Consider the following 20660-nt stretch of genomic DNA (forward strand, 5'->3'; position numbering starts at 1 on the left):
GCTAATTATTAATTAAGCGGCTAGTATTAAATTAGGGGGGTAGTTAAATACGCTATATATATTATATTACTATACTAAGCAAGATTACACTATACGTACGAATAGAGCACGGAGGAAATATAGATAAGATATTATTTCCGCTCTAGCTAAACTTAGTTTATTCCTTATACTAACTACTAGCGATATTTTCTACTAGTTAAAAGTTACTTAGCGTTGCGTGAAGACACGCGATATTTCTAGAGAATCTAATACGATAAATAGTACTCGTCCTGAAGCGTAAGTAAGATATATTGTAGATAGTAATATAGCAAAATCTATTAGGCGATACTCCGGTAGTAACTATAGTAAATTCTCTAAGTTCTAAGTGATATATATACTATCGGAACTTATACTAACACTCTCGACTTATAGCCTTTTAGGTTTAGTAGTATAGGGCGACCCTATATCTATAACTAAAAATAAAGGGGGGTATTATTATTAGTTTTAAAATACGTGCGACGACTACTAACTAGATCTATAAATATAATTCCTAAGCTGTCGAGGGTCTAGAGATATTAGCCGCTACCGGTATCCTATATCTTAACGATATAATCGCGTGAAGCTAAGGCGAGAAGCTTTAAGTTATAGGAGAAGGCGACTGATCCGACCTAGTCGCTATAGCCTTTAAGGGTCTATATATATTAGCCGCTACTAATATCCTACACCTTGACGGTATAGTCGCGTAAAGCCGAGGCGAGGAGCTTTAAGTTATAGGAAAATACGACTATATCGACCCTATTACTATAGCCCTTAAGGTTCTAGAGGTATTAGCTACTACTAGTCTCCTATACCTTAATAGTATAATCGCCTAAGCCTAAGGCAAGTAGCTTAGAATTATAGGAGGAAGCGATTGATCCGACCCAGTCGCTATGGCCCTCGAGGGTCTGGAGGCACTCGGCGCTTCTAGTATCCCATATCTTAATAGTGGAATCTTCAGAAGCCGAGATAAGTAGCTTAGAATCACGGGAGAATATGACCGATATGACCAAATCACTATGGCCCTTGAGAGTCTGGAGGCATTGGCCGCTACTAGCATCCCATATCTTAATCGTGGAATCATCAGAAGCTGAGGCGAGTAGCGTTGAGTCATAAGAAAACATGACTGAATTGATCCATTTGCTGTGGCCCTCAATGGTCTGCAAATATTGGCCGCTGCTGGTATCCCATACCTTGATAGTGGAGTCTGTAGAAGCCGAGGCGAGTAACTTCGAGTTATTGGAAAATGCGACCGAGTTGACCGTAGATCCATGGCCTTTGAGGGTCTGGAGGCATTGGCCGCTGCTGGTATCCCAAATCTTAACGGTGGAATCTCCCAAAGCCCAGGCGAGGAGCTTGGAATCATGGGAGAAGGCAACCGATCCGACCCATTCGTTATGATCCCCGAAGGTCTGTAGGCATTGGCCGCTGGTGGTATCCCATAACTTGACAGAGCTATTGTATGATGCGGAGGCAAGGAGCCTAGAATCATGGGAGAAAGCGACCGATCCGACCCAGTCGCTATGGCCCTTAAGAATCTGGAGGCACTTGCTACTGCTGGCATCCCATATCCTAACGGTGGAATCTGTAGAAGCTGAGGCGAGTAGGTTCGAGTTGAGGGAGAATGTAACCGATCTGACCCCTTTACTATGGCCCTTAAGCGTCTGGAGGCACTGGCCGCTGCTAGTATCCCACAGCTTGATAGTGAAATCTTCAGAAGCCGAGGCAAGTAGCTCTGAGTTATAGGAGAATGTGACGGAATTAACCCCATCGCTGTGACCCTTGAGGGTTTGGAGACACTGCCCGCTGCTGGTATCCCATATCTTGACGGTGGAATCTTCAGAAGCCGAGGCGAGCAGCTTCGAGTCATGGGAAAATGTGACTGATTCAACTCCATCGTTATGGCCCTCGAGGGTCTGGAGACACTGCCCGCTGCTGGCATCCCACACCTTAACGGTGTCATCTCTGGAAGCCGAGGCCAAGTACTTGGAGTCATGGGAAAATGTGACTGAATTGACATCGCGGCTATGACCCTCGAAGGTCTGGAGGCATGCGCTCCACCCTTCTTCCATAGATGGTTTCCTTCTTATCCACGTTGGCTCTTTCATCTTATATTGGGTCCTTGTTATGCTGCCCTCTGGGCAAAATATCATCCCCGAAGCGTATACTTGAAGAGGCTGATTCTCAATGGCTGATTTGAAGTACCGAATAAATCGGTTTGCATCTCGAACTCGAGTGATCAGCTCTGCGTCCTCCGTTACGTTCTTCAAATGTTAGAAAAGCACATGTTCACTCTCGTGGAAACTAACCTTCAGTAAACTATCGAGTCTTTGCATAGATGCTATTCCATCTGATAGGCTTCTCAATAAGCTAAGAGCCTCAAGCCAATGAAGGTAATCCTGGCGAAAGAATATCCCGACCGCGCCACTGTCCTGCATGTCTTCGATGGCGTTCTTAGCCGGAAAGCATTCATACAAGTGGTCAACCCAATAGACACACGAGTACCGTATGGTGACTAGCGGGTCCGGATCCGGCTTTTTGACCTGATCAATAAGATATCCGGGGAGAGCAAGGCCGTAAATGTCCTGTCGCAGTGTCATAGAAATAGCTTGTAAAGATCTCAAGAAGATGGAATAGTGCATCTTTTCCTTTCCCTCGGAAAAAATCTCATGGCCTGCTTCTCGAAGGAGAAAGTCCTTGGCTGACAGATGAACCAAGGAGATTCTGCGGTCTCGCAATGTCAAAAAAGAGCCACAAAACCCAACAATCTCTGCCAGCACCTCGTCGTCGCTTACGATGTCTTTAGGCAAATCGATGCATGTCGCTAATTCACCTATCGTGATAGGGCGATATACGGTGCTTATGACGGCGAGGAGAGACTTGCAGAGGTCAGCATCTTCGGACTCACTGATTTGGCTGAGCATGCGCCTATAAAGCTCATCAAGACCAGGTGGATAGTCCGCCAATTTGCTCCCCACGTGTCTCTTTGACACTGTGGTGAGTTTCTTGCAAACCAGGGCCACCCAGAGGAATGTGCCATTTGCCTTTGACACCAAGTAATGCTGAACAGTGTCACGAATTTCTGGGCTATATTTGTTCTTTTCCGCTAGCTCATTTACCTTGTGCTCAATGAAGGAGTTGACCGCAGCTGACATTGTGTTGTCGTTTGATTCGAGACAGAGTTTAATCGGTGTCATGCATGTGAGGTTCTTTTCAATGCTCGGCCAGTTACGGCTAGAGACGACCCATTTCACATGTGAATAAGCTGATGACTTCCGGAAAAGAAGAAAAAGTCGGTTCAAGTCCCCAGTACACTCGTCAAGTGCATCAACAATCAGGTATGTCCTTCGCAGGCTCGGGTCCTCGAGAATCTTCGTAAAAACTCTCAGTAATGCGAACCATGCATTCTCACCCTCGAAAGAGCTGTCGCGGACATAGGTGATGAGCGAGGCTTGTTGCTGCACAAGCATATATATGAGTCCCCGCAGGACTGCTGTAGCATTATTGATGCGACTGTTCGTTGCTTGGCAGAAAAAGAAGGCGATATTGGTGTCGTGCATAGTCGTCTCAGATAGTTCATCAATGATCCCGCAAAGTAACATGGTTTTGCCCTTACCGGGATCGCCCTTGATCCAGAGAAGTTGGCCGAATCTCGCATCCCTCCACCTCTGAAATTCGACATGGTCGAACACCCAGCCATATGAGCCTCTGAGAAGGCCCCCTTTCTCTTCCTCGATTCGGGCTTTGTCAAGGGAGGGATCGGTGGCCTGGAGAGTGTCTCGACACCGTCGATCCTCGGTATTTGATAAGCGTTGATCAGCCCGCTCTAGGATATTCCTTTGGCTTCGCTGTATTCTAACAAGTTCCTGAATATTATCGAGAACATCATTTAGGGCCTTTCGCGATGCTCTTGCCTCCCCGGCGAGCATCTTCAATTGCTCCACACCGGTACCAGATAAGGCCTTCTCGAACTTCTGTCCGAGAATTTTCTCTTCCTCCTTTAGGTGATCCACTTTATCATTCCAGTTATCATATTCTATGACACTCCGGAAATAATTTTTGGTACGGCTGCGATAAAACCTTATGGCAGTCTGCACCTGAAAATCTATAATGAGTGAATACAGGTCCACAAGACCCTTCATCAAATCATTCTTTAAACCAGGCTTCATATGCTCGGGTATCAGAAGCGACTCCATCTCGACGTAGTAGCGCATTTGTGACGTGACATATGTAAATCCCTCCCGGTTGGCAGCATCAATAGCACCCGGATTCTTTAGGAGGGGAAGAATGAGTGCAATGCCTGCCATCACAGCTGGTGCATAAGGAACATCTTTGATCGCATCTTTGATGTAGTTTTGGGCGCAGTCCACAGCCTGGCCTACCTGGCCAATCCCGTCTTCTAGACTAATCTCATGGCCGAGGATTGTCACTTTGACCTTGTTGTCTTCCACGTGCTTCAGACCTAGTTCGACTATTTCTTTCAGCTTCTCTCGGCGGGCAGCTGCGTTCTGGTGAGGGATCTGATTCTTGATCTGGACGTCGTCTTCTTCCTGGTTCGAGGCCGATAAAGGGTTCCCTTCGGCTGTATGATCCCATCAGTATCTCCTGGGGGAGGAGGTGTTGCATACGATCATAGTTACCCTTTATTAGTACTCGAGAGAGGAGATCTTCATATTCGGATAACAGCGCTGGTTTTTTTTCTTTCAGAGAGTCGTATGCTGTGTCCCAGAGTGAGGAAGGAGCAGGTCGATTGGGGTTGATATCTGTAGAACGGGATTGAGAAGAATCTGGAGCGCTAGCAGTGTCACTTCTAGCCACTCCTGAAAACATATTTTGAGACATCTTCTTAGATGATGCAGAGGTCAAGGTGGAAGAACCTGTGGTTGACTTGCTGAGAACCGGTGCTGCAGAAATCGATCCTGTAATACTTTCGGATCGCCAGGGTACATGTCCTGTAGACGTTAATAATGTTAAACTCAGCTTTTCTGTTTCCCCATACCAGCCGCTTGTGCAGACACGTTATTATGTCCTTTCGCCTTCAGCCGAATTCTGTTGAAGAGCCACCATCGCCGAGACATGTCACGTTGTTCGTTGCCAATAGTCATTCCGAGTGTTCCACTAAGGAAGTGGAGATCTTTGTCATAGAAGGAGAAATTGGAGGGCGTTCAAATGGCCAGCTGTTGGTCAAAACTGCACGTCTGCCAAGCCACCTTGGCCTAATGGTCGTGGCGTTCCGAGAAGAAAGTCGGAGCAGATCTTACTCGGCTGGCTTGTAATTCAAAATTGCCTCAAGATAAATCCCACTGCTTCGCTGAAGGGGCCCCTGATCTTGGTAGCCATGGGAGCGAGGAAGTGGCCCGTCGCTCAGGCCGCTATCACAGGGGTAGACGTTTCCATGGGATTTCACTGAATTCCCGTCTGCGTTGTGTACTGTTACGGACCTTAGTACCGTAACATACAGGGCGCACTTGACTCCTTCCTCAATCTAATGTGGGCTGCTCAATAATTAATTTGCGCTAAGGCCTTGGCAGTGGGGCCAGAAAAGAGTGATTAAGTGTGTATCGGTCAAGCCGATTTCGAGAATGACTGTAACAATCTTGATATACACTCAGCTATTCAGCCAGGAAACCACACAGCTGAGCTTGGCAAGGCAGAAAGGCCGATCGGATCACCAACACAACTACCTTGCCTCTAGTGAGCAGGAGGTCTTAATAAGATAAAAGACGCCATCTTTCCAGAGGAGAGAAAAAAGATCTTGTTCATACTGTCTGACCAGCAGAGAATTAATTTATAATGACTGTACGCCAGGTGGAATCTAATGATTGGGCTGTCAGCCCAGTAGGCGGCTTCTCCAATACAGTATAGACAAGGTGACCACAACCTGCCGGCCTAAATGAGATTTCTTTCTATTAATCAAATACACATAGTAGTGAGCAATTGAACAAAATTATTGCTAAAATCTATTGTGTATGTAGAGTCACCGCAATGTAACAGACATAATTTTGCGATCGATATTCAGAATTAGTTGAGTTTTTATTAGATTTTCGCCTGAATATGTAGGAGAGGTCATTGTAGTGCCTATTTACCCCTCTAGATAGGCCTGAAATTTCTCACTGATTGCCAGATCAAAATATCTTATATAATATCGCGTATGCAAGATGGCGATAGTGGGTCGGTGGAGGGGAAGAAAGGGCGGAAAGCGCTCTAAGAAATTATTGCGTGTTTTTGATTCATGGCTGTAGCTAAGTCACTACAAAAACGGGATCTCAATGGTTGTCACAGATGAATATGTACAGTTATTGTAAATGCGAGAATGTTTAGTTTCCCTCAATAGCCTCTGAATAAGCATAATCGATTGTCATTCATTCATCCCCTTCTGAACGCCTAATACGATGCCAATCACCAGTGTGATAGATTACGGAGGGTTTGATTCCACTTATTTTCCATCGTCCTGATACTTTAACAAAAGTATGTTCCATCCAGCTCCTACCATCACTCGTCTCACTAATCTTGCCTGAAGCATCCTTGTTCTGATCCGCTCGCCTTCCATGGCTCACAAGTTGCTGCCATTGTACTATCATCTGATTGTCGTCCACGCTTTTAAAATATGGTAGGCCAAGCAAATGTTGGGTTGCGAGGACCGCATTACCCAGGTGTTCTGCGGAGAGCCATTCGGTTGCGAAGTCTTTCGATGTATATTTCTTCTCACCCCATTCTGGGTTAACCAATATATAATCGACGATTACTTCCGGCGCAAGGCTCGCTAATAAACGGTGAAAATCCTACGGATTAAACATTAATTTCTTTCCCCCCCAAAGTTGGGTCGCAAAATATCCTGTACTTTTTTATCATAACCATCAGCCCACGCACGACTTGTTTGGGCAATGGCGATGTAATCTTCAAACTTTAAGTTTTCGGGGATAAAAATGTCGAAGTCGTTCATTATGATCGTTCGTTAATAATAAGATCTCAGGAACATAATGTGAAATTTATTGTCTAATTTTGCATTTAAAGCGCTTTATGGTCTTCTTTATATAGCAAATGATGAGAAGTATCCACTGTTAGAAATGCCCTCTTTCTAGTACTAGATGCTTCTCTGGGATGTGGGGGAGAATTGGAAAGTTTGAACTTTTTAATTACGGGCCGAAAACGTAATGCAATACCCGATCTGAAATTAAATTGAAAACTTATCATATGCTTTAATCAAGGTCTTTCAAACAACTAGACACAGAAGTTGAAGCATAGGTACTTCACCCAAGTAAAGTAATGGCTGGGGTGTCATTTTTGGATAGCCTCCTGAACTTCAAGAAGATAAGTTATTTTGAACGATTATATTGAGCGCAAATGTTTGCAAGTGAATTTCACAGAGTTTCTTGTCGTTTAGAATATTCTTTGATCGCCTCCTCATTGAAAATACCTATGAGGTCATTTTCATGGCTATCATATGCGTCTTTCATAGCCGTGAAACCTAGTTCTCCGTGTTTCAAGTTTGGCTTAAACCCTTCAAAGTTGTCCCTTGTAAAGTGACTCAAGTCTAATGGGTCCTCTGATCGTAGCATTTTCCTCGCTCGAATATTATCCAAGACCTGAAGCTCGTCTTTGGATAAGGCTTCAAAGCTCACACCACCCTGCTTTAATCTACGCAACAGATCTTCACGTTGCTCCGAGGTCACCTGAAGAAATGCATTGAGGCAGAAATCAACTGTTTTGGAGACTTCAGCCTGTGTAAGCTTACCTCCCACGTCGGCATCCGCTATGCCTTGTATTACTATTAAGCTTCATTAGTACTCTAGAAGTAAGTATTGATAATCTTTCACTCACTTGGCCGGAAGAAGTTGAAAGCAGTGTCGAATCCCTCCTCATCAAAGTCACTCAACACTGGTTCCATTTGCTTTCGGATCTGCTTCAGTGCTGTAATAACAACCAACAAAAAGCGTGTATAGCCTTCCGTTACTTTACTAGAATGCCATTTGGCGGCAACCAACTCGCTACTTTGCTTCAACCTGGAAGCTTGAATAGTCACAGCTGCAGATAGGGCACTGGCTAACGCGAGATGGACCCCAGATGAAAAATAGGGGTCAATGAAGCACCCCGCATCACCGACAATGCGGAAGAATGAGCCAGCGTAGGTTGATGCGTTGTATGACCAGTCGGAGGCAGCTTTGATGTCCGATACCATTTCCGCCTCAGATAGAAGTTGCTGAACATGTGGGGCAAGCTTCAAGAGTTCTGAATAGATAGCTTGACCGATGACTCCCAGAGCCTTCTTCTTGACGATAAACATATCTTGCCGCATAACAATTCCCACAGACATTGTTCCATTATGCAGAGGAATAGCCCAACACCAACCACTGGCATCTTTTGATAGTGGATTAGCATAATGTAAGATATCGTGAGCAGAATTGCTTGTAAATGCCTCATACCTGTTAAAGCTTCAAAAAAGGGTTGATTTTCCTTGAATGTTCCCTTGGCATATCGGCCAGCCCCTTTCCAATATGCCCAATGAGCAATATTTTGCAGGCCCTTATTGAATTTTCGATTTTTCAAATACTTGGTAGAAATTATCCCATTTCTACCGCTGGCGTCAATGAGATATTCAAATCTGATTGTGCTCGATACCTTGTCACTTTTGCGATGCCATACAGCAGATACCGGCCTTCCCGGGCTAACCGATTCGGGATCATTGGCAAAATCCTGACTTTGCCATGGAACGAAATTGATGGATGTAACCTGGACACCATCATAGACCTTTGCACCGCTTTCTTTTGCATGTTTGAACATCAATTCATCTGACTCGGATCTAATCAAGTTCCACGAATAGGCATTTGGGCCACCGGCGGCAATGAAATCAGTATCTTGACCAAGTCAGCTTTTGCATTAAAAGACTTTTCCGAGGATCAGCCGAGAAACTGATTATATGTATCACATACAGGCATCTTCTTTCTCATTGAGCTTAAATGCTGCGCCAAACTAGATGATGATTCAGTGAAAGATTTGAGACATTCAAAGTCGTAGGAATTGATGCACCTTTTTTTCGAACCCATAGTTGTCAAAAGTAGACTCAAGATCGATAAATCTTAAAAAATGTCGAATTGAAGGCAGCATGCTTTCCCCTATATGATATCTAGGTCGTTAAGTCACCGAATAATTCAAAAAAAAGGAAAGAACTCTTGAAACCTTGGGAAAACGTCGGCCTCTAAAAGTGCGACATCGACACCCTCTCGAGCCAGAGCCGAGGCAGCGTAGGAGCCTCCAGGTCCACCACCAATCACAAGAACAGTGCAAGAAGAAGGAATTGACATATTGATTAGCAACAAAAACTCAGTACGGAAGTACACTGGTACTTTTTAATCACAAATAAAGACGTCAATCCAGATAGACACTGAGTACCGAGAAGTCGAAGGGCTTTATATCCACTAGTTTTTTCATTACATACTAGTACCTGTATTATATCATGACTAGTGATACTGTATTGCTTTCGGCATACCGAGGCATTGAGCTGTGGGTCAAGGGTACTTCCTGCATGCTGCTGGCCAGTCAAAAGTATTATATCAAGGTTAAATACGCATCAAAAAGCACATTTTTGTCCAATCTGACTCCGAAATGTAGCTACTTTCGATCTTCCTGCTGTTGTGGCGGCATAAGAACGCTACCCGATGCACCAGCCTACGCGTATAGACCGACAGGTAGAGTGCAATCATTTCCCCTCTTCTGGCTAAGATTAGCGTATTTCGCCTCATTCGCTAGATTCTAGAGCCTCTTTCCTTTGCCTTGTTATTTGATAACTCAGTAATTCATGCCAGCTTGTATGTCAGACATGGCGGAGTTACATTTCAGTCCTCGGATCGGCTCCACAATCTCGACCGATTGTGGCACAATTTCCAGATACGGTTTCTCTCATCGGCTTTCTGCGCAGGGGGGCCTTGAGCTAGCGCTATTTCATTGATAGTTTTTTTGACAAAAATTACTCCATGTGAGAGTACTTATAGGAATGATAAGTCTTCCAAAGGCGATATGAAGCACATTACTTGCCCACCAAGCTCTACAAATTAATCTCTTTTATCCATTTTCTGACTTTCCATTTGGAACATCTGGTGCCCTTTTACCATGTTTATTACTACTTCGCTCTCAAACATCGCAACTGTCATTGACGGGCTCGCTGCTTTGACCGCAGACAAAACAAGGATCTTCGACTGGACCAGTCAGAGTGCTCGCAAAGTCGCAATTCAAGCTGCGAGGAGACTAATCACAAACCTGGAGAAACCGGAAGAGACAATACAACATACTGCATTCTTGGTAAATATAGAAAAGTCCAACATAATCTCTGGAGGTTGCAAGCAATGCGATCTTTAATCGTCTCTCATAATTTGCTGACCTGGATAGCCAATTCAAAATATTTGCGCTCGCATTGCAATTGATTTGAATTTGTTTCAGATCGTCATTGATCATTCTGGTGAAAGCCAGGATGTCCCTGTTACTTCCGTGGCAATTTCTGAAAGCTGTAATGCAGAGTCGCTTTTTATAGGTTCGTTTTGGAGATCGAACAACTAATAACGGCTAATCACAGTAAAACTAATTACACCATGAGACTTTAGTCAGAATTATGAGGATCTTAGTTGCCAATGGCTTCTTTAATGAAGCTGGACACCAAAGTTATCTCCCGAATGAGGTTACCAGGACAATGACACAACCGAAATACAAAGCGTGCATTGAATTTTTGTAAGGTATCCCCATTTCACTTAAATATCACTGATTACATGGTATTGTAAGAACTGTTAGACAGAAAATTAGCACTGACAGACATAGTTTTGATCAGGCCCTGATTACAGGGGCAAAGGTCCCCGAATATTTCCGGCAAAAGGGTTTCAAAAGTCCACGAGATGCCAGGGCTGGACCTTTTCAATATGCAATCAACACGGATTTGGAGACGTTTCATTATTGGTCTACCCAGCCGCGTGTTTATGAAACATTCAACATTCTAATGACTGGCAGCAAAGGAAGCAAATTGGGCTGGACGCACTGGTTCCCTATCAAAGAAAATCTTCTATTGGGCTGTAAATCAGCAGAGGGCTCTACTTTGATGGTCGATATTGGTGGTGGGATTGGAACCGAGATTTCGGAATTTTATATTAATTTTCCAAGTTTTCCGGGTCGTTTGATTCTGCAAGACCTTCCGCCAGTTATTAGAAGTGTCAAAGAACTTCAAGCAAAGGTTGAAAGACAGGAATATAATTTCTTCACACCTCAGCTGGTCAGAGGTAAGCTGTTGATCTCAAAATAACCATTTTATAGTCTGAAACCGATGAAGTCTAATTATGTTCCAGGCGCTCGTATTTATTACTTCCACTTTGTTCTTCACGACTGGCCCGATGAAATGGCCATCGAAATCCTCCGCAATACTGCCTCTGCTATGGAACCTGGATACTCTAAGCTCATCATTAACGAGCTCATCTTGCCTGACATACAGTGTTCACTTTTCGATGCTGGATTGGACATCAATATGATGAATCTACATTCCGGCATCGAAAGATCTGAAAGCCAGTGGACTTCCATCTTGAATGGTGCTGGACTTGAGGTGGTGAAATTCTGGTATAATCCTGGAGAAGGTCCGGGTGTGATAGAAGCAATTTTGTCTTAGCCTTCTCATCCATTTAGTAAATTTGCATCAATCTATTCATATATATATATATGTATATATATATATCACCATTCAAGGCAAATTTGACATTCAAAATGCAAAAAGTCACTTTCTTCCATAATTCATATTATTATGATATGACCATCCCAAAACATTGAGTGGCGTTATCACTGAGAGTCCCCTTGTCCATAAATAGCGGCAAAATATACTTTTAAATGCCTTTCTCATCCGGTAACGTTGGCTTGGTTTCCCAAAGACTTTTTAAGAACAGGTTGACTCGATCAGCGACGAGGCCAGGTACCCCGCTTCGTTCTCAATCATCGTAAGACATTCTCAGTATGAACTGAATCATTCACTAGGCTTACTAGATCAACAAAATTGATTGAGAAGCGTGGGTCTCTATAACATCTATGACAAAACAAGAATACCAGAACGCGTTAACAAGTGGTTTGAGCTATGGTCACTTTACACTAAGGCTCGGAAAATATAAATGCTCCAACCAATCCTCTCTCAACACATTATTGTGGCTTGTATTTTCTTTCATGGTGCATTACACTTCAATAACTATGCTCTATATTGTATTATAAAGCTTGTCGGATTGTGGGCCGCCGGAAGGATTTCCGGTTCTGCCATCCTTTTAGGTATTATGAAAAGTGTAATCGGTCCTCCAGGTAAAAAGCCCCGATAGCGAAAGCTACGACAATTCGATGACTGGATGAAAGAATAGTCCAAATCCTGCTGTAGGGATTGTAAGCTGACTGCATATCTTCCTGCTAAGTTTCACTTAACATGGCTAAATTTGATAACGCGTTGTTTAATTGAGATAATGGCCACCTCTTCTCATAGCATGTATTATAGATGTAATCTATATTTGGGGGCCGAGAGGAGTGGACGTTCCGAGATTCATGGTCGCATGCCTCTGAACAAGGAGCAGCATATGATATGAATGATAAATTCTGAGGAAAGTGACTTCAGACTAATTATCATACGATTTAAATTTCTAATCAGAACATTCAGGTCGGTTATAAGTTAACGACGGCATTTTTCTCATGATGGAAGACGAGCCCTCTTTGGTCCTCTTTGGCCCACAAACCCGTCTCCCTCCACCGGAATATCTCTTCAATATTCGCTCGGCTATAATAGCCCGAGATTCTTTGAAAAGATTCATTGAGGCTATCCAGACTTTAGACAATTTATGGGAAGAACTTGTTTCACATGATCCCTGTCTCAACGCTGTGGCTGGGCATGAGTGCGCCAAGAGCTTCCGACAATGGATCTTGCATGGAAAGCTTTTTGATACGGCGGAGGGCTCTAAGTGTATGTACACGATGACTATGACAATGATTGATCACTTTTCAAACTATCTGGCATTTCTCGATACTCGTTACGACCAAAGAAAGCTATTACCCACGACGAAGACCACCAGAATCCAGGGGTTTTGCGCAGGACTTTTAAGTGCAGCTGCAGTTACCTATGCCGAGAGAGAGGATGATCTGATCGGGAACGCAATCGTTGCAATGCGTCAAGCATTTTGTATTGGGGCTTATGTGGACTTGGATGAGGTCAAGAACCATGATAAAGATGGAATCTTTACCACCCTTGCCGTACGTTGGAAGTCGGAGGAAGGGTATGTAAAGATTCTAGAGGTTGTGCAACAATTTCCACAAGTAGGTAACTGTTCATTTTAGCCTGGTCTAAATATAAGGCTTTGGTCTAACCGAGTTCATTGTAGGCATATATATCCACGATTCGAGATTCAACAAATGTGAACATCACAGCACCTTCTCATGAGATTATTTTCATTGAGAAAAAATTAGCAGATCTAGGCATCGGCACAATTCCTATTGGATTATGTGGACGTTTTCATTGGCCAGGACATCAAAGAGCCCTAGAAAAGTTGATTGCATTCTGTGACATGAAAAGAAGCATGCAATTTTCATGTGCCAGCTCAACTGCGGTCCCTGCGGTCCCTATTCGATCAAATTCTACCGGCGGAATTATGGAGAAGGAGCAAGTAAGGAGTATGATTTTTAAGGATATCTTAACCAAGACAGTCAATTGGCAAGATACGATAATCTCACTGATGTCTGATACTGATATGAGCCCAAATATTCAGGCATTAGTCATTGGGCTTGGTGATTCTCTCTCTCGCGCACTCGCTAAGAAGCACAAAATCAAATGTGTAAAAGTGGAGCAATATTTGGCGTCGAAAAAACCCACTGCATTGTTTGAGTCCCCTATGAAAAAGAGAATCCCAAGCGACAAGCCTCAGGACATCAGTGATGGTGTTGCTATAATCGGGATGGCCTGTAAATTCCCAGGCGCAGAATCTCCAGCCGAGTTCTGGGATATTTTGACATCTGGAACTTCAATGTTGGATAAGATGCCGCTGGAAAGATTTGATAGGACAAATATCAGGAGATCCCCATCTCTGGACTACTGGGGGAACTTTGTGTCTGATGTTGATGCTTTCGACCATCAATTTTTCGGAAAGTCCTCCCGCGAAGCAAAATCAATGGATCCGCAGCAACGCCTGCTGCTTCAAGTAGCCTATCAAGCCCTCGAAGACGCTGGCTATTTTGGAGTTGCGACTGATAGTCAAGATCTGCAAGATGTCGGATGTTATATTGGCGTGTGTTCATCAGACTATAACGATAATGTGGCATCCCATACAGCGACGGCCTTTTCGACGCTGGGAACTTTGAGAGCATTTTTGAGTGGCAGGATAAGCCACTTTTTTGGACTTCAAGGACCTTCTTTGACTTTGGACACTGCTTGCTCATCCTCCGCAGTTGCCATACACTCCGCGTGCAATGCCATCAAGATGGGAGAATGCACGGCGGCTTTGGCAGGTGGAGTGAGCATATATACCAGCCCATATTTCTATCAAAACCTCAGTGCGGCGTCACTCCTCAGTAAAACTGGAGCGACCAAGCCATTTGATACCAGCGCTGATGGGTATTGCCGCGGAGAAGGCATTGGCATTGTGGTTCTCAAAAAGCTATCTGCGGCTATCATGGACGGGGATTGCATACTCGGGACGGTCTTAGGATCTGGCATCAACCAAAATGCCAATTGCACAGCAATTACTGTTCCCGAGACATTCTCGCAGCAATCTCTTTATCGAAGGATTTGCAAAATTTCCGGTATAAACCCCGAGGATGTTTCATTCGTCGAAGCACATGGTACTGGTACACCGGTTGGCGATCCCATCGAATTTGAGAGCATACGAAATGTATTTGGTTCAACCCCCAGAAAAGCAAAATTAAATATCGCGTCTCTAAAAGGCAACATTGGCCACCTTGAAGGTGCATCTGGGGTGGCAGCTCTGATAAAAACAATTTTAATGATGCGTCATCGCAAAATCCCACCCCAAGCCAACTTCACCAAACTGAGTCCAAGAATAAGGACGCTGGGGCCGTACCTTAACATCCCGGAATGCCTTCATTCATGGGATCCGAAAGTTCTCATAGCTTGTATCAACAATTATGGCGCTTCCGGCAGTAATGCGGTGATGGTTGTTCGGAACTTCTTCAATGATTTAACCGATTGGAACAATGATAAAATGTTGGAGATTACTAAGTCTTTGAATAAATACCCGATATTTATCTCTGCCAAGTCAAAAACCTCTCTACATGCATTTTGCAAAAAGCTTTTGACCATGAGGGCCCAACTTGAAAATGATTTGGAGCATTTCATGCTACAGATATCTTTCAAATTGGCATTTCAACAAAATTATTCCTTTCCTTACCGCTTGGTTTCATCAATATCCAAGCCAGATGATTTTTTTTCATTATTGTCCGATATTTCATCCGATCCATCGCCACAGCAGGCCGCTGAGATCTTCCTTAGTGAGAAGTACAACAGACCTCTAGTGCTGGTATGTGGGGGACAAATCAGCGATTATGTTGGCATCTCACGAGATTTATATGATAGTTGTCCTTCATTCAGGTATCATCTGATATCTTGTGATAGGACGCTGCAATCATTGGGATATCCTGGTCTTTTCCCCTTAATCTTCGAGCCAACACCTGTCGATGATATTGTTCTGCTTCAATCCATGATATTCAGTCACCAGTATTCTTGTCCAAAATCGTGGATCGATAGTGGTGTCAAAATTGACTGTGTTGTCGGTCATAGCCTTGGCCATCTTGCCGCTATGAGTATTTCTGGAGTTTTGACTCTAGAGGATGGGTTGAAATTGGTATGTGGCCGAGCTAGGCTCATGCAGACAGAATGGGGCCCGGAACGAGGAGCCATGATATCCATCGAAGCAGACTTAAATAAAGTCAAATCATTGATTGCAGCAGTTACGAAAATGTGTGGCGATGAAGTTGAGATCGCATGTTATAATGGACCAACAAGCTATGTGATCGTTGGCGCCGAATCAAATATCCAGATCTTGCAGAACATTCTCGAGCAAGAGAATTTGAGATTCAAGCGTCTCAGTGTGACACATGGCTTTCATTCGATATTCACAGAGTCACTCCTTCCTGCATTGACAAAATTGGCTGAAACTCTCCAATTCTGCGATCAGTCAATACCATTGGAAATGTGTACGGCAATCCACAGCTGGGAAAGAGTTGATCCAATGAAAATAGCTAGCCACACGCGATCACCAGTTTTCTTTGATCAAGCCGTGAAAAGAATATTTGAGCGCCTAGGGCCTTGTATCTGGCTGGAAGCAGGATCAGACAGTTCGGTGGTCAACATTGTCCGTCGGCAGTTCAACCCTGCCGACTGTGCCGCGCAGCACTTTCAATCCCTTCGGCTCAGAGGTTCAAATAGCCTTGACAGCCTAGTGGATGCGACGACAAACCTCTGGAGGCTAGGTCTAAAGTGCCGATTCTGGCCATTTAAAAATTTCAAAGCGCAATCCTTTTCGATGTTCGACTTGCCATCCTACCAATTCGATAGGCCACGTCATTGGATACCTTGGAAGGGTGACTCAAAAAATCAAGCCAGCGAGTCTATCATTGCAAATCAAAAGCCGATTTTCCTGTCCTTGATTACTTTCGACGGCCAGTCAGAGGCGACTTTTTGGGTTGATCCCAAGAGCATCGAATATCGCTCTTATGTGGAAGGCCATGCCGTTTTAGGTCAGCCATTGTGCCCAGCGTCACTCTATATTGAGATTGTTTGTCTTTGTTTGAAACTGTTGATGCCGAAACTCAAGCTTGGTTACACTGTGACCACAGTGCAAGACCTGAATATTCATGTCCCCTTGGGCCTAAAGGTTGATGGCAAGATTATTGTCAATTTGCATGCAACGAACGAATTTCAGTGGAAATTCCAGGTGAAAACAACCGCTAGTGAGCAAGGCCTGACACAGCTTCATGCCAATGGAGTATCGCTTCTGGCCGACGGCAATAATGTCACAAGTGAAATGCGGCGATACGAGAGGATACTCAAGTACGAGGACGTTCTGGCTAATCAGAAAAATGAAAATTCTGATATGATGCAAGGTTCATTGATATATCGCCTTTTTTCAAGTATTGTTACATATTCGGATTCATACCGAGGAGTCCGAAGTGTTGTTAGCAATGTCACGGAGGTTGTTGGAAACATTTGTCTTCCGCAGAAACAATTGGATCCAGGAAAAGAAGCATTTCAAATAACTTTACGCTTGGATAATTTTGTGCAACTCGCAGGTATTTTCTGGAATCTTCTTTGTCCAAAGCGAGAAGATGCAGTTTATGTCTGCACAAAGATTGAGAAAGTCCTGTTGGCTTCTACGTTTCTCGAACCAGACGAAAACCAGAATTCTTGGCTATTATATGCACCAATTTCTCAACATGAAGACAACCAAGGTGTATATGACATATTTGCATTCGATAATGCTAGCAGAAGAATTGTGGCTGTCGTTTTGGGCGCCACTTTCACTAGTGTTGCTTTGAAATCTTTGAGGAAGGCACTCGTCAACGTGAATCATACGACTCCTGGAGGGGAAGACAAGCTCAATAATGATCAAGATTCAACGCCAGATAAACAATTCATTTCTGAAGATGGAGTGGCAAAGATTCCTCCCTTCTCTGGAAAAAAGGAGACTATCGGGTCGTCAATGCCAGTATCCCAGACCACCTCTAAGCCCTTGTCATCTCGCTCAGATGTCTTCATAAAAGTTCGAGAACTCCTTAGTCGAGTTACTGATATATCCACTGACGGGATTCTCTTGAAATCGACATTCGATGAGTTAGGAATAGATTCACTCATGACAACTGAGGTGAACAATGAAATCTGTCAGCAATTTGCCATTCAAATACCAACAGTTGAATATCAGTCACTCCGAGATGTCCGTGCAATCGTGGATTACCTTGCAGCCAAACTTGATGATAAAGGAGAAGATTCATTGTCAAATTCATCATCAGGCCTTTTCTTTGAGTCATTGTCTGAAGGAAATCCAGCATTGACACCTCCATCAAATTCGTCAGATCGATCCACAGCAAAAACGGCTTCGATTCGTGGAGCACAAGAGTGTTTTGAGGAAATAAAGACAGAATTTGATAGCTTTGCAAAGAGGACCAATTTCTCGAACTTCTGGAAACTCGTTTATCCGCGCCAACACAAATTGGTCATTGCATATATTATCGAGGCATTTTCAACACTTGGTTGGCATTTGAGACACTTGAAACCAGGAGAAAGATTGCCACAACTCCAGCATAGTTCAAGACACGAAAAATTGATTGCACATTTGACACAAATATTGAAGAACGAGTCAATAATCGCAATGGACAAAACGGAGCTTGTCAGATCCGACATTCCTATTGACCCCCAGTCATCCTCATCACTATTTGAAATACTCTGCAAGGACTTTCCGCAACATGTATCCGAGTTTAGATTACTACAAGTTGTCGGATCAAAACTTGGAGAGTGTTTACAAGAAAAAGTCAATCCTCTCATGCTCCTTTTCGGAAACCCACAAAACAAGCTGCTATTAGAAGAGGTCTATACCAACGGACCAATGTACGAAGCTGTCTCCAAAATACTCGGAGAATTCTTGATGAGGGTATTTCGTAGGTCTATTCCAGATCCTCAGGACCATTCTGTGTTTCAAATTCTCGAGGTTGGTGGCGGAACAGGTGCAACGACTAAACATATCCTCGATCTGTTGTCTAGTCTCAACATACCATTTCACTACACCTTTAGTGACCTGTCAGCTTCTCTTGTAGCGGCTGCCAGAAAGAAGTTTTCTTCTTTCCACAACAATATGGAGTTTGTCGTTCTTGACATTGAGAATGAGCCAGGCGAAAAATTTGACAACCACTTTCACGTTGTTTTGTCTACGAATTGTGTCCACGCAACGAAAAGGCTTTCCAAGTCTGCTACCAATCTCAGACGCATGCTGAGAACTGATGGGTTTGCATGTCTAGTTGAATTTACCAAAAATTTGAGCTGGTTTGATCTGGTATTTGGCGTTCTGGATGGCTGGTGGCTTTTCGAAGATGGCCGTAGACATGTTCTGGCCGACGAATGGTTTTGGGAGAAAAATATGAAGAATGGAGGCTTCAAGCATGTCACATGGACGGGCGGAAACACGGAGGAGAGTCGCACATTGAGGGTCATTGTTGGCTTTTTACAAAGTCCGGATGACCAGACTTATATTCCAGCAAGACCGAATAGTCCACCAGGAATTTCGAAGGAGATTGTTGTTTTCAAACGTATCCAGAGAAACGTCTTGTTTGCGGACGTATACTACCCGACCGATGGGGCAGAAGGAAAATGGAAAATAGGTATGTTCAAGAATTGCTCGGGAACCATATCCACTGACTGAGTTAAGGTCTCATGGTGCATGGCGGCGGCCATGTGATGTTTACACGCCGCAATGTCAACCTCAAACACTTAAGACATTTAATTCAAGGGGGATTCGTCCCAGTTGCCGTGGATTATAGATTTTGCCCGGAGCTTAATATCCTTGACGGGCCTATGACGGATGTTGGAGACTCCTACAGCTGGGCAATTTCTGAACTTCCCAACATTGAATTTAACTGCCCTGGTCTTCAGATTGACGGTGGCAGAGTCGGGATCGTCGGCTGGTCCACCGGCGCGCATTTAGCAATGACTATCGGATTCACAAGTGTCCAGCGCGGGCTTCCAGCACCTACAGCTATTCTTGCGTTCTACCCCCCTACTGACTATCAAGATGATTGTGAGTTTTTCTCCCAAGGATATAACCTTCCCATGGATTCCACATTCCTTGGTTCTGTTGTACCGTCGATCTAAAGGTTCCTGTCACTGACATCCTAAAGGGTGGCGAAAGCCTATATATCCAGATGTCTCCTTATCGCCTCCTGATGTAGACTATGACTTACTAGAAGGTGTACTCGAAGAACCAGTAAGAACATCATGATTTTTTTTTCTACTTTAAGAAACTTACCCGTGCTCAAATTTCAGATCACGTCCTATTTCCCTGAATCCAACCTGCATGCGCCCGCAGGGGCGATGGTTTTATCTGATCCCCGCTGGCGGTTTGTCTTGCATATGAACTGGAAGTGTCAGACTGCTCCTGTTCTTGTCAACGGACTTCCAACAAAACGCGACGTTCGACAAGAAGATCAAAAAACATACTACAGTCTTCCTCAACCAAGTTCGGATCGGATTGAAGCTATTAGCCCGTTCGCCCAGATCATCAACGGCACTTATCGCTCCCCAACATATTTTGTCCACGGTACTGCCGATGATCTTATTCCTGTTGAGCAAAGCGAAAAGGCATGCCAAGCTCTTCTAGAGCGAAATATTGCGTCGGGACTTTTCAAACTGGAAGGGGCAGATCATCTTTTTGATTTCTTCAAGGATCATCTTGAAGGCGCTTTGGAAGCAGTTAATGCGGGATACCACTGGCTTTTCGAGCATGTTTAATGGCATGCATGTTCGCTACGGATCATATTGCAGCGTTGTTGACAATCACGAGGCCTAAATCAATCAATCAGTCTATGAAGATCTATCAAACTAATGCAGCCTTCCTGATGGCGCAATGGCTACATAGGCGCAGTTTTCTTGCGGGCATAGG

General features: G+C 44.0%; 5 protein-coding genes across 5 annotated transcripts; 2 read left to right on the plus strand and 3 right to left on the minus strand.

Moving 5' to 3' along the window:
* Positions 1-824: 824 nt before the first annotated feature.
* Positions 825-2087, minus strand: N7462_008855 (WD40 repeat domain-containing protein; the record flags this gene model as incomplete). The annotated part of the gene is made up of 1 exon (XM_057080569.1): positions 825-2087. The coding sequence occupies one exon, from the start codon at positions 2085-2087 to the stop codon at positions 825-827; it is 1263 nt and encodes a 420-aa protein (XP_056930897.1).
* A 201-nt stretch (positions 2088-2288) lies between these two features.
* Positions 2289-4845, minus strand: N7462_008856 (uncharacterized protein; the record flags this gene model as incomplete). The annotated part of the gene is made up of 2 exons (XM_057080570.1): positions 2289-4597; positions 4656-4845. 2 exons carry the CDS (start codon positions 4843-4845, stop codon positions 2289-2291), a joined length of 2499 nt encoding a protein of 832 aa, XP_056930898.1.
* Positions 4846-7376: 2531 nt separating this feature from the next.
* N7462_008857 (NAD(P)/FAD-dependent oxidoreductase) lies at positions 7377-9317 on the minus strand (the record flags this gene model as incomplete). The annotated part of the gene is made up of 6 exons (XM_057080571.1): positions 7377-7783; positions 7837-8373; positions 8439-8870; positions 8946-8985; positions 9043-9091; positions 9184-9317. The coding sequence occupies 6 exons, from the start codon at positions 9315-9317 to the stop codon at positions 7377-7379; spliced, it is 1599 nt and encodes a 532-aa protein (XP_056930899.1).
* An 805-nt stretch (positions 9318-10122) lies between these two features.
* Positions 10123-11653, plus strand: N7462_008858 (S-adenosyl-L-methionine-dependent methyltransferase; the record flags this gene model as incomplete). Its single annotated transcript, XM_057080572.1, has 5 exons — positions 10123-10311; positions 10399-10540; positions 10611-10734; positions 10822-11273; positions 11340-11653. 5 exons carry the CDS (start codon positions 10123-10125, stop codon positions 11651-11653), a joined length of 1221 nt encoding a protein of 406 aa, XP_056930900.1.
* Positions 11654-12705: 1052 nt separating this feature from the next.
* On the plus strand, positions 12706-20509 carry N7462_008859 (uncharacterized protein; the record flags this gene model as incomplete). The annotated part of the gene is made up of 6 exons (XM_057080573.1): positions 12706-12970; positions 13121-13280; positions 13601-19383; positions 19431-19799; positions 19900-19985; positions 20045-20509. The coding sequence occupies 6 exons, from the start codon at positions 12706-12708 to the stop codon at positions 20507-20509; spliced, it is 7128 nt and encodes a 2375-aa protein (XP_056930901.1).
* Between the last annotated feature and the right edge of the window lie 151 nt (positions 20510-20660).

This window comes from Penicillium macrosclerotiorum (genome assembly GCF_028827735.1).
Source record: "Penicillium macrosclerotiorum strain IBT 26536 chromosome Unknown utg000008l_segment0_segment0, whole genome shotgun sequence".
Classification (NCBI taxonomy): Eukaryota; Fungi; Ascomycota; class Eurotiomycetes; order Eurotiales; family Aspergillaceae; genus Penicillium; species Penicillium macrosclerotiorum.